The following is a 14531-nucleotide window of genomic DNA, read 5'->3' as shown; positions in this document are numbered from 1 at the left end:
CTCAAACATTAGGAATATTTTTTCTCATCAATGTAATTCTATGTTACGTAGCATTTCATATTCAAAAAGTTCTAGGCAGGTACTGGATACTATCAAACAATATTTCCCAGATAAATGTTATAGCTTCAAATAAACTGAGCAAGCCTCAATGTAAATTTCTGCATTTACATTTTAAAAGTATTTGGACTAACCTCTAGAATTGCACGTTCTAAATCAGGTTGCTAGTCATAGACAAATGCAAAAGGGCTCGTGTAAACACACTGTTATATATGTGGTTATTAGTAGCAGATATATTAAATCTATACTTTCTGTTATTTACAATAACCTTCACTTTACAGTGAGCTAAAGCTTCCCTTATTCATTGCTTATTTGGGTAAAATAAAAAAATAGATAGTAATTGAAGTCACTAGGCATTTTGCTTTAGTAAGGACTACAAGATCTGACCCTATTTTTATAAATGTTACTTTAATCTGTGACTGTAAATTGCACATTTAAGCTGCAGGCAACTCTTTAAACTGATTACATTTTAAGCACAATCAACCACATTATATTTCTAAAAAAAAATGTGCTTAATTTTGCATACTTAAAATAATTAGAACTTAATTTATCACAAGGTTTATTTGTTTTTACATGCAATACGCTAGAGGTAAAACTATTATAAATATGCGTTTACATTTGAAATCAAATTAAGTGTTACAGCCATTATAAACATGGAGCCTGCCTTTGCTTTTTTGTTTGTTTGTTGTTTTGTTTTAATAAGAAATGAATGAAGGTCTTTATATCGTATGGGACAGGAAAACAGTTTAATACAATTATCACTGTCTGATTTACAGAGCATAAGGAAAATCCCATACCAATGCACTCCCCTCTGACATCCAGCTGGAATCCTTTGTTGCACTCGCAGCGGTAGCTCCCAGGAGTTGGAATACAGCGCCCATTAAGACAGAGATGTCTGAATAGCTGGCAATAGTCAGTGAAATTAACTGGCAAGACCACTGAAATGAAAGAGTTACAAAAGTAGATTAATAGGTTATAATAATGATTTTCTGTAATACACAACTCATACAGTGTTCTCCATTAAAAGTTAACATTTACCTTCCATCACGACATAGATTAGAGAAGAACTTGGATAACACTAAGTGTGGGAAAGCAGCGCTATGTCCCAGACAGCATTGTTTGAGAATGGCTGGTAAATGTTGACTTTCTGATGGTGACATCTATAATTCTGCTTTCCCATCTTGCAGGACACAACATTTAGGGCTAAACCCACCCATACATACACAGATGCATAAGGAGTAAAGTAGGTATGTGGTATTATATAGGGATTATAAAAAGTCAGCATTAGCCAACAGCTGTGACACAGTAGCACAGTACCTCAAATATCTCCATTTTTATAGCTAGGAAGTGGACAGAAACTCAGAAGATTACTGTGGTAACTATGTGGTATCAGTTGGCAAGTGCTTACTGTGGGCTGCATTGGCATTTTGCAAACCAGCCTGAATAAGGGACAGGATAGGGAATGAATTGACACTCTGAAAGTCCGAGTTCTTTTCCTGCTTCCTCCTTGCACCAGACACACCTAAACCTTCCCCTAGCCTTTTCCTTGGCACAGTTTACTTCTCTCTCCACATTGGCTCACTTGCACAGGCTAGTGCACTGGATGAGTACGTGAGGCATGGTGAATTGGAGCTTTGGTTCCACCTTCCCCCCCACACCTGTCTGCCCAATCCCCTCACCTAAGGAACGGCGGAAGTAGCAGCCTGGCGGCAGCAGCTGCTCTCCCCCATGCAAGTGTGAGGGACAGCAATTTCCTGCCCTATCCTTGGGAGACCTTACTGCATTCAATTTAAGTATCTTTGGGGTTCATTGTATCAATGTACTGCCACAGGCGGAGATTTTACGAAACCTCTCGGGGGGGGGGGGGGGGGGAGGATGTGACAGATGTGAGACCTAGAGATTCAATGAACTTTATTGAACAATGTTCCTGACGAGAATGGATGTTTGGAACAAAACATGTTAAAAGCAACAGAGAGTCCTGTGGCACCTTTAAGACTAACAGATGTATTGGAACATTAGCTTACGTTGGTGAATGCCCACTTCGTCGGATGCAAGTGGGTATTCACCCATGTAAGCTTATGCTCCAATACATCTGTTAGTCTTAAAGGTGCCACAGGACTCTCTGTTGCTTTTTACAGATCCAGACTAACACGGCTACCCCTCTGATACTTGAAAACATGTTAAGTGGTTTTCCTGGTGAATATCTAGAGGAAGGTGAATGCTAATTCCCTACCTCCAGTTATGCAAAATCCCAACCTGGGGAGTGGTCCACTGTCTGCTGATCACCTGCTGGATGAGGCCAAGATCAAAGTCCCAAACTGTATAAAGGAAGGACTGAACTATTCGTGGCTGTTCTGGTTCTGAATGTGAGATGGTTATGAACTTGTAACCACAGGGAAATCCCAGTTGTGTGTTTTGAGGGACCGACACCTACCAGAGCCTGAGGTTGGAGTCGGGGTGACCTGTAGTAAGCTTTATAGCATGTGTGTAGGTTCTTTTACTGTTTTTAATGTTTTATCTGTAATGCTTTCAGTCTTAAGAATAAATATACTTGCTTATAAAAAGCTGGGTGCTAACTTATAGCTGGACAATGACACTGTTCATAACTTCTAGAGAGAAAGCAAAAAGCAAATGCTGGCTTGCTAGGCAGTCTGGCTTGCTGGGGATATCACAGTGTAGACAGGGAACTGTGTAGCTTGGAAAAAACCCTGGTCAGGAGGGAGAGAGATGCAGGTCTCTGCCCAAGAGAGGTGATGGCTGAGGAGCCAGGATCCTAAAGTCGGTGCCAGGCCATAGAGGGGGAATACAGGTGCTGGTGCCCTGAACTGTGACAGCAAGGACTTGCAAAATGAATAGCCTGCACAGCAGAGTGAGGGAGCTCATTATACTCCTTACTCCCCTGTGCAGGCATGCAGTTGGGTTCAAGACCGAGCCTTAAAAATGACAACCAGCACAGCACATAGGCCACAGTATATATAACGTAGAAGTAAAGATGGTATCTAATTAAGAGGGGATAGTGTTACAGAGAATGCAAGTTACCACAAGGGGCCTGGTTACAGGGAAAACAGGACGTGGTTACTCTGAAACCCAGTCAATGCACATGCAACCACCCAAAGCAAGCACAAGACAGCAGCAATAGGAGTGAGTACACTGCTCCTCAGAAATTCAAATTTTTAATATGATAAAGACCCAGTATCCTGCAGGGAAAGGGCTAATATTTAATTCTTACCAGCAAGTGTTGGTCGAGGCCGAGGTGGTATCTCAGGAATCGGAGGATATCTTTCAGGAGGATATCTTTCAGGAGGATATCCATTATGATGGCCTGGAAGAGGGCCTGGAGGAAGAGGAGGTCTCGGAGGCGCTGGCTCAGCTACTACGCATAACTTGCGATACTCCTCTGAAACATGAATACACAGCACTTCAGTCTGGTGACAGTAAACAAGAAATACCCTCCTGGAGACCAAGTAAACTTATTTCGTAACAGAGGACCTCATTCTGTGAATCCGCAAAAAGAAGAACAGGAGTACTTGTGGCACCTTAGAGACTAACAAATTTATTAGAGCATAAGCTTTCGTGGACTACAGCCCACTTCTTCGGATGCATATGAATCGTCCTTCCAGTGCCAAGTAGAATTTAGTACACAGTTCATCAGAACACTGCCACGAGGGGGCATCAAGGAACCAATCCTATTCTATTTATTTAGTCCCTTTCAGGCAAAACCTCTGACGAACTCAATGGGCATAAGAACTTTTGGATCGGGTCCCAAATTAACTACCATCCTGAAGTCCTTAAAATTTTGGCCTGTCCTGCAGACTGACTTCCACACAAAAACAGAGTTTCTGAGAGAAAAGAAAAGAAAAGAAAAGAACCTTCTTTCCTGTATGTCAAGTGAAATGTTAAGGCTCCAGGTTTGTATTTTTGTCTCTCATTAGCATCTCAAGTTGTAAATCCCTTTATTAGCCCAGAATAAGAAGAGTGAACTTGAAGGCTACATAACTTGCATTAACAAAACCTATAATATGTAAAGTGATTTTACAAATATTTTCAAGATATAATATGCTGGTACACAAGGCCGGTGCAAGGATATTTTGCGCTCTAGGCGAAACTTCCACCTTGCCCCTCCCCCACCCACAACCTCCAAAAAGTAGTAAACTTAGCATTATAAACAGCCTGTCAGAATGGGTAAGGGCTTTGTAATGTTTCTTTTTTACCTTTAAGGCATTTCATTTGTTTGCCATTGCCTCTGATGGTGTCCCATTCAAAGTCTTACTATTGTGCAAAGCTAAATAATTCAGTCTTGCATTGCATCACCAGCCAGGTTAGGTAGGGTGACAAATCCCCCTTGCCCCAAAGGGTCATTATCCCCTGGTGACTAATTTCTACTCCAAGTCTATAAAGCAGACTTTTAAGGTAAATACGTTATTCCTTCAATATTACCCATGCACACATCTCACAAAGATTCTCGCTCTTGACAAGTTACCAGCCTTATGTAGATCCCTTCCACGTTCCTCTTTGTGGGTAAGTGCCCTGTAAGACACGTGTGGGGTGCAGTGAGTTTGTCAGGCCTGCGGTGACAGCTGTTTGTGAAGATCAGGGGGCCCTTTACCAAGGGGTGCTGGTGTCACAGTGAGCTCGGGGAGGCTGACAGTATGGGGCAGGGTGCTGAGGCTGGTGGGGCAGGTAATGCCGGGATGGGGAAGGGGCAGGTACCTGTCAGTCTCCAGTGCTTGGGCCGTGCCAGCAGCCTCTTCACCTCGGAGCCTCCCCTGCTTGCCCGGGGGCCGCTCCTCCTCTCAAGCTCCCCGGCCGCTGCCACCACAGCCACCTGGGAGGACGCGGGCGGGGGGTGCCACCGCGGAGGAGATGCAAGGGGTTGGGCTCAGCTGGGGCCCCGCACCTGCTGGCTGAGAGCAGCAGGAAACAGGTGCCGCTAGGGGGGAGCCGGGCGGCCCAAGCCCAGAGTGGTGGCAGCCTCCACAGTAGCACGGGCAGGCGGGGAGTGTAGCCCGCCATGGTGCAGGAGAGGTCACGCTGCTGCTGCTGCTTCCTGCCTACAGCCATCCTTCTCCTATGCCGGGGAGCCGCAGAACCCGAGCATGGTGAGGGGAGAGCCGGGGGGCACGCCTGCCCGGGCTGTGGCCCGGCAACCCCCCTGGGGGCTCCTGCAGTGGATGCATGCGGACAGCAGCCCCTGTGCGCCCCTTGGTTCCCCCCTCACTGCGCTCGGGCTCTGCGGCTTCCGGGAGTGTGAGCCACCACCGCCGCTGCCCCTCTTGGAGCAGGCTCAAGGCCCTGTGCACCGGCGGGAGCTGCAGAGCCCGAGCACGGCAAGGGAAGAGCTAGGGGGCGCACGGAGACCGCCGCCTGCATGCATCTGCCGCAGCCAGCAGGAGCCCCCCCGGGGGGGGCACCGGGCCACAGCCTGGGCATGAGGGGCGGGGGGCATGGCTACTCCCCGCTAGCGGCGCCGCCGCCTTTGCAGGGCTGCTGCCCCCACCTGTGTCGCGCTGGCTCCTCCATGGCTGGGGCTCGCCGCCCCCGCAAGCCGACGCTCTGGCTCTCCGGTGCCTCCGGAAGACGGCTCCTCCCTGCTGAGCCAAGGCACTGCTTTTTGGCGCCCCCAACCACTTGGCGCCCTAGGCGACCGCCTAGTTCGCCTAGTGGTTGCACCGGCCCTGCTGGTACAACTGATGATCACAAGGCCACATCTTCAACTGACCTTTCAATAAAGTCCACAAAACATGTATATACAAATAGTCATTAGTGTGTGCAAATCTGAAGGCTTTGGGGGCAATAATGAAGGGGTTCCGTGAAAATGATTCTAAGAGATAAATTAATTCCTAAAAAAATAAAGTCATATGTATGTACAAAACACTTAATGAATTATAACCTGTTCCTAAGGACACTGCCAGGAAAGTTAGACTGAATGCTTTAGTTTTCAATCCGATTGTGTAACAGCTTATATGATGTTCAATATGTTAGAGTAGATTTGTTAAATATGATAGTAACCTAAGATTCTCTTTTCCCTGTCATGATCCACTGCATTTGTTTTGCTACTCTTGGACAAGCAGACGTGACTAGAGAGAGTGTTAGTATTGGCTCATAGTATTTTTAAAATGTATCACAGTTAGCAGGAATCTAGTTATGTGAGACTACCAATGATAGAAAAGCTGTATGTAAGTAATTACACCAGCTTCTGAGAGAGGAAATACTGTATTTTAAAGTCTGGTGGTTTATCAGCAAAGTAGCTGAGTGTAACACATTACTGGAGCAGCCCCTCTCCACTAGAACAAATCACAGCACCCCTATTAGCAATCTAGCCAATAGAGCCAAGAGACAATACTAGGAAGTGTTTTGGTGAGATGTGGACGTAGTAGGCTGAACACTTTAGATACCAATTTAAAAGTATTTATAATTTTAATGGTGAATCATGCCCTTTGGTATAAACAATTATTGCTGTGGTATGCAACAGAATACAGTGCAAGCCTTTTTTATTGGAACTCTAATCTCCATGTATAATTGCCAGCAATAAACAGCCTATTTTATAGTAACAGCTGCAAGAGGGTCTGCTGCCCACATTGAAAAAGTAACTGCCTGGTTATGCACCCAGTGCTCTACTTTGTATTACATTAAATTTCCATATCCAAGTTGGAGAGACTTGGCCTCACCAATGTCATTCACCGACAGCCCTAAAATTCCTAGATTTGGGCTCATTCTTAGGACACCAGTGAGAAACCAGTTTAGAAACCAGTGAGCCTGTAATACTATTGGTGATCGTGCTGTGTGTGCCCGTGTGTGTATCTAGCCTCTCTCACCGGAGGATTTGAAAACAGTTTAGAAAGGAAAGTATAAATTACTAATTCCATTTTAGGTTAGGTCTACATTATGGCTTCATGTACAGTACAGACACTTCACGAGCCCTGACGTGTATAAATAGCCGTGAAGAAGGTGAGACACCGCTTAGGCGAGTAGAGTAGAGACATGCTAGGATCTTAGGGTATGTACCCTGCATGGCTCTCTACACACGACATGCTACATGCTTCCCACATCCATATTGCTGGGTTTAGTGTCCCAAAGCCTCCCCCATGCCAGAGCCTTTCCCCACCACAGTGAAAGACTGACAGTGGGGAAAGGCTCTGGCATGGCACAGGTAACAAGAAAAGGCTCCTGGAGAATTTCTCTGCTGCCTCTCCCATCAGAGCCTTTCACTGCCATGTGCAGCTACACACCGCAGTGTGGATGCTGCCTATTTTTCACTGTGGCATTTAGCTACACTGTACTCCACATGCAGTTACTCTGTCTTTAAGGCCTTTTCTGGTAAGAGAAGCACAGAGAAGTTAAAAAACTTGCCCAAGACAGCATGAGCTCTCAGACTTAGCACAGGTTTGGGAGTCAGGAAGTCGTAAGTTCTCAATTCTGCTTTGCCATTGACTTACTATGTGGTCTTAGGCAAATCACTTTTCTGCTTCCGTTTCTTCAACTGTTAAATGGAAATAATCAGGAGTTGTGTAAGGGAAAGCTGGGAGGGTGTTTAAAGCAGAGGGGAGCTCCCACTCCTCCCCCCTATCTTGGGAAAAAGCACTCTCCTACAGCTCCCCATCCTATTTTAACCTACTTTAGCCAGGGGACAATACTTGCTTAGTACTAGTCTAGTATTCTAATCGTTGTCTGTACACTGCTTTGAACATGTAAAGTACTATATGAATTTGAAGTATTATCATTCAAGTCACTCAATAAGACAGTGACAGAGCCAGGAAGAGAACCCAGGTTCTGACCTTAGAACCCTGCTCTCGCCACTAGATCATGCTGCCTCTTTCAACCAGTTAAAAAATAGGGATTGTGAACATTCCCCCATCCTGTGACCCAAACCTGCATTTTTTCATATTTACATTGCTTTGCAGAAAGAGACCACTCTAGCCTCCTCCCTCTCCCTAGCTCCTGATCTAGGGTGAGCTCCCTCCCTGTAATCTTCCTCAAGTCTCTTGCACTCTTCTTTCCTGTGACTTTTCAGTAGACCTTCAGTCTACCTTCTCTCCTAAACACCCTTCAACAGACCCATCCTCTGGCCCTTTCCACTCGCTTTCACTACTCTGCTGGGCCATAGCCAGCTCTGACTCCATACGTCATGTTCTCTGGGACACTCAATGCAATGTAGGGCAAATAACTGCAGAGCGCATGAATTCAGTGACAATCAGGACCAGCGGTGAGGAATCACATGGTTTAAATGAAAGGACCCTCAGTGGCTGCAGGCCTTCAGAGAAAAGGGGCCAATCAGAAGATTGAGAGACAGGACAAAGGGAGATAAAGACTATTGGAAGGTCATGGTGAGAGGAGAGGTGGGAAGGAACTACAGCCTACTACAGGATTACGGCGAGAGTAGCCTGTGCCTATTGGCAGGGTTTTCGAGAAGGACCCCTAAAAGGTTAGGTTAAGACTGAACATCCAGTCCTTTAGAGATTGCTCATCACTAGCCATAATCCTTTTCATAAGATTTCAGCTAAGTCTACACTGCAAACATTACTCACAAAACAGGATAACTGAATAGGAAAGTGCTAAACCATTACTGTAAGAATGCAAAATGATCCATACCTGTAGCTCGGATTGGGCACATTTCAGGGGCACTCACTGCCCCAGCAGACCAGCATCGTCCAGTGTCACAGCAGCATTGCATTTTAGTTAAAACCTGGGGGAGCTGATTGCCGCAACGGCCATTGGTCAGAGAAGAGAAACAGTATCCAGGACGTACATCTAACGGGGGGGAAAAATGCACATATCAGCCCGATAAAAAATGCATCTTTCATTTACAAATCCAATGCATATTGCTCCTAATGCTGCCTTGACAGCAAATGTATTGGCTTGCTTGGTTGAGTAGGATTGATTCAGTATCAATAATGTTAATTTTAAAAGGTTGAGAGCAAAACAAGAAATTGGGTGAGATTTGGTAGGTTTGGGGTTTTAAAAACTCAAAACACCCAAACACCTTTTCAAAGTCTATGATACAATCTGCAGATTTGAGTAATTCTTTCAGTGTCACATCATGTCAGCGTTAATTCAACTTAAAACAAGCTGTAGCAAGAGTTGATGTTGCACGATAAACCAGACTGTTTTTAAATCAGAAGAATATTCACTGTCAAAATATAGAAGAAAAACATGGACGTAATCTTATATCAGCATGCAACATTCCTTAAAAAAAGTGTTTCAATTATCCAGGATGTGGCAGATTCTGCTGTCCAGCATCTCAGTTATTCAGAGCTTAGCAGATGAGATACTACAGTTTGTATAAAAAACCAAGGAAATTCCTTATTATTTTGAGGGAACTGATGATATTCAATGATCTGATGAGAGAGTCTGTAATGGTTTTGCCTTTCATTAGCTGGAATCCTAAACAAAGATATTAGCGGTACTACAGCCGATGGAGACAGTCAGCCATTGCTTCAAATTGTAGAACTAATTCAATTCAAATCACAGAACCATGAAAATTTCATATAGAAAAGACTTATTAGATCATCTAGCCTATGAGTTCTCAATTTTTTTTCATCCACAACCGAAAAATTGTCCCATGATCTACCATGTTAAAATGAATCTCAGACTGGGCCAACACAAATGAAACATCTATGTAATGTTCTCCATGCTACGTTAATTTCTTTGTTAGGTTTCATTCTGACTGCAGAATTATGAGGCTGGGGGAAGTGTTGAAAGGATGACAGGGTGAGGATAGAAGTGGTTCTAATCCCTGCTCCTTATTCCAGGGCCCTTTATTTGTAGACTCAGAAGCCCCCTCCCCGTCCCCGTTAGCTAACATTTATCTAACGCTTTTTACTTGAGGACAGACATATTATAACTAAATAAAGACTAGATGTTTTGCCTGGCTCTAATGCAGATTTTGGCTATATCCTTGTTAATACTGCAAATGCACAACTTGCAAATTAAGACATAAATCTAAACTATGTGCAGAAAATTAATAGTGCTTCACATTTAGCACATTTTTCCTTGGACGTGACGCCGAATGTTAATGATGGCTCATGGCCTGGTATATCATTTACATTGCTTCTTGTCATCACTTCAATATCCAATTGTTAAACTAAACTACTTCAGCCTGGAAACAGAGGGAGGGAGGGCGCAGACAGAATGGTTGAAAATCTGAAGGAATCTAATGTGAGTGATGGCATCAGACAATCTTGACTGCACAGTATCTATAGAAAAGCAGAATCTGCACTACACTAGTGAGTTAAATTCAAAATATTATTAACTAGTATTATACTGAAGGGAAAATGCACATCTTATATCATCTCTATAGCAGTCTGCATTGCTTTGTGTAAACAAACATCTAATATATACAATATCTAGTGAGCAGCACAGTCCTTAAGGAGCTACTCATCCAAAGCAAGAAAAGCAATGACCAGGTGCATTCTGTACCCTCAAAATACCATCTAACTACACAAACAAATACTGTGTCTGATAGTGGAAGAGATACTGTTAAAGGAAATGCATTTCTGAACATATACAAAAGTATAATGGCAACCTTCACAATGAATCCTGTCCTAAACTAATGTCTTTCCAGATTTCTAGGGAAAAGCACTTTTTGTTGGGAAAATTACTCTCCCCCCATATTTTCCTTTCAAGAGTTGTTTTTCTGCTCTGTCCCTTACCAACTGATCTCTTCTGAAAAGTGCTAATAAGGGGAGACTGCCTTATTCCACCCGGTTTTCAGAGCCTTTTAGCATTTTAAATAAACCAGCCAAAACCATGGAAATTTAATTTTCATTTAATTTGAAAATGACTATGAAGGCTCTGGGTTTCAGGACTGAATAGAGAACAACACACTTGCAATAAGTTTAAAGGAAAGACAAGAAATAACGGTGCATCCTAAAATACCTGGCCCAGTTGGAAACATATGGATCTTATTCTAGACTAGGGATATCATCAGTCACCAAGTACCAGGGAGCAGGCAGACTATATCCTTCCCAGAAATAGTGTTACTTCAGTGCACTGTACTTTGGAGACTATGATACCAAAGTGTCAGTCAGTGAGTATGGCAACCCCAGATACCTTGTCTGGAAGCACAGTAGCAACTTCAGGGATACTGCTTTGGGGCATTATGTGATGCAACATGACACAAAGACTGCTTTGGAGGGTCATATCCATTCCATCACATTCAAAGTAAGACACAACAGCACCTCCACACTATCAATGTCATAAAAATCACACTACTGCATGCACTTCAAAGATAGCAGCCACCAGCCAGGCCGATTAAAGTCATTACACATTATTTTCTTTAATGAAAAACATTTTGAATAAAACCTATAAAGCCTGTGACGGTCAATGTTTCAAATTTCTATGTCTATGATTTTATTTCTTGGGGTTGTTTTTTTAAATAACCATGCAGCGAAACACATGCTGCAACAAAGATTAATGTAGGAGAATAGGAAAATAAGGGGAACCCTATAAAACAAGTTCAGCTCATTTTAATGCAACATACTTTTTTAAACAGCTTTATAGAGAAACCCTGAATAAGAAAAAGGGGAGGGGAAAGATCACAAAAAAAAATAAATAAAAAGGAGAGAGGAAAAGGGACAGACCACAGTAAATATTGTATATCATTACCCATCTTTTTAGTTAAAAATATCAAATGATTTCAGAAGGGGAGTAGCCACATGGACTTTGTGTTAAATTGCAAGAGTATCATTAGCTACAACAGCAAAAAGAAAGAAAAACAGAAAATTAACCTTTGATGATAGCTGTGGGCACTTGCTCTCAAGAGGGATTTCAAGAGAGCTCCTATGGTTAAATACATTTTTAGATGATATTATCTACTTTTATGGATATATGCATGTCAATAGCATCTACTACTCCAACACTTATAGTTTTATACTCACCTATACATCTTGTGCCATCAGGAGCTGTATAAAAACCAGGTGGACATTTGCAAAAGTAACTGCTAACAGTGTTAGAACACTCTCCTCCATCACAGATTCCAGGAATGGTGCTGCATTCATCAATATCTGCAATAAAAAGAGAGATCTGATCAGCTTAATTATCAAGATTGCAGCATTAAACTATTTATCATTATTGTTAAGGTCAAATTATTTTACTACAATGGAGTTACGCCAGCAATGTTTATAATATGGTACTAATTGTGGCCCTAAAATGGGAGCAGAGCCTTATTTTGTTAGACATCATATAAATACATAAGAAAAACAGTCTGAGCCCTGAAATAATTTGAAACTAAGGAAATACCATATTTTCTAAATTCCAGAAGCACCAGAGAATACACTTTACTGTTTAATAATGATGGGTGCAACCCTGAAACTTGATTTAAAACTGTCAAGGGAACTTATTGAATGTAGGCAAAATGCAACATCCCACATTTAAATTTAGCTAGTGCACTGGAGTGAGCAGTCTAATTTTAAGAAAACTGCCATTGGATTTTTAATGACCACAAGTGATCCGGAGCCACATTTTATGTCTCATGGTAATTCCAGAACTACAGTATGCTATTAACACCATGCTTGGGCAGTAGTTCAACTCCCAAGCAAAGAGAAGTGTACCACTTAACTGAATCACCAACACCACTTCCTACCGTGCCTAGGTTTTTCTTGGAAGCCTCTCACTCAAGTATTGACCAGACAGACCCAATTTAACTAATAAGATCCGTTAGCATTACAGCACAAGGCAGTCAATGAACATCAACTTTCCCACTTCTTCCATCTTTAAATAACACTGCCCTAATGCTACCTGTACTACTCTTTACCAGCATACAATATTTGTCTGAAATAAAGGTTTTCATGTGCTATAGATTTCTAGACATAAATTGAAGTATATAGCACAACACAGATGACAGAAGGCAGATCACATCCATGATCGTCTTATACATAGATCATCACTTTTAAACAAAAGGATCATGCAATGGATGCAACCTCTAAGAAATTTATTGCCCATATATAAACTCTTCAAGTGACAAACCATTTACAGGAAGATCTTCACTGTCAGCATAAAAAAAAATGACAGCACATGCCTCCATATACATGATCATACCTACTGACACTGATAACAGAGTCTGTAATGCTGAAGGTTCTATTCCTTCCACAGCACAGGGCTTGTGTGACCTGCAATGGCATGTCAATATCAACCTATGCTAACATCAATTGTTCATCAATTGCTGGTGGTAATCAGCCTATCGTACTTTGTCATCCCTTTCTTTTTCAGTGGCTGTTTCCAATCTGCAGCTGGTACCACTTAGCGCTCATCTAGGGAGCTCAAGCACACAGGAATTGAAAGACAGACAACTTTTTCCATCATCTGCCATATAAGTGCCTAAAATAAGAACACGTAACTATCAGCAAACAGGAAGAAAGAGTTCTGGCAGCCATAAAGGCAGGCTGCATTCTGGACGATGCTCTGGAAACCAATAACAACCACCTGTCTAAATGTCTGTAACATCAACATGCAGCCCTCAATGTGATGAGAATCCAATGGCACCAAAGGCCCAGATGAATCAAAAAGGTATAGAAAATAAATGACTATAACAGGGGTCAAATTCAAATCAAGTAGCTGAAGAAGCTTAACCCCATCTTATTAACAGTCCCTCTTATGTGCAGCAAAGAAAAACAAGGGATAATGTCCTTGGCCTCTGTACGTCTGATTGTGTGGAACATGGCAAGAACTATATGGCACCTTTCATCCAGAGATATACAAACCGATAGACCAATTTTATACACGTGTAGGTAGGAATCACTTCTTCCCTCAATGAAATATTTGAAATGAAATATAGCAAATGGTTAACAGCTATACCACACAACAAGTTAGGGCACACTGTGAAGATATCTATTTTATGCATTAAAAATTATTTGAGGGAAGTTTGGCCACAATAGCTGGGCTAACGCCTTTACTAATTCCCATTGGCTCTTTAATGAGCACAAATAGAGAGGACCTCAGTTGCACATCTCATTGGAGGTGACAAGGCAAGAAAAAATAAATGTTATTCATTTGCCTTCCTGCCATTATCAGCCTGAAGAATCAGGTGCTTTAAACCATCCTATAGTTAGATCTGCTTATTCTGCTAGGAGAGTACAGACCATCTAAGAGTATATAGAGATTGATTCATTCTAAAACCCTCCTCATGTCCATCAAAAATGCATTCTTCCAAACATCTCAGTGAGCTGTTATGTCATTTGTGTGGACCACATTCCACACATGGGTGTATGGGACAGGTGTGACTTCTTGTTCGGCGCTACTTAAAGGGCGTTGTCAAAGCCTTGAGTCTGAGCTCCCTGGGAGCAGTGCTGAGAGACTTTTGGCTTCTGCACCAGGATAATACTCCACAGGAGTCCCAAAAGTCTCAGAAACAAAAAAATGTGGAAATTGAATTTTGATCTGAATAACGCACTTAATTAACAGAGAAAAATGCAGTTGTAAATGGATCAGGTTCAAGTATCTTCTGACTCAAGTTCACCACTGTTTAAATTGAGTGTTGC

At 42.5% G+C, this 14531-nt stretch overlaps 1 protein-coding gene across 1 annotated transcript in view; it reads right to left on the bottom strand.

Annotated features, from left to right (window-relative positions):
* Positions 1 to 14531, bottom strand: part of FBN1 (fibrillin 1) — a 213232-nt gene that overhangs the window by 113557 nt on the left and 85144 nt on the right. Inside the window, exons 9-12 of the mRNA XM_054041544.1 lie at positions 11934 to 12059; positions 8647 to 8805; positions 3287 to 3454; positions 855 to 995 (exon numbers count right to left, since the gene is read on the bottom strand). Of these exons, the coding sequence (XP_053897519.1) occupies positions 855 to 995; positions 3287 to 3454; positions 8647 to 8805; positions 11934 to 12059 (594 nt within the window). The remainder of the gene's footprint in view (positions 1 to 854; positions 996 to 3286; positions 3455 to 8646; positions 8806 to 11933; positions 12060 to 14531) is intronic.

Source organism: Malaclemys terrapin, chromosome 10 (assembly GCF_027887155.1).
Source record: "Malaclemys terrapin pileata isolate rMalTer1 chromosome 10, rMalTer1.hap1, whole genome shotgun sequence".
Classification (NCBI taxonomy): domain Eukaryota; kingdom Metazoa; phylum Chordata; order Testudines; family Emydidae; genus Malaclemys; species Malaclemys terrapin.
Note: the sequence above shows the minus strand (reverse complement) of the source record. Positions and strands in the feature narration are given on the sequence as shown.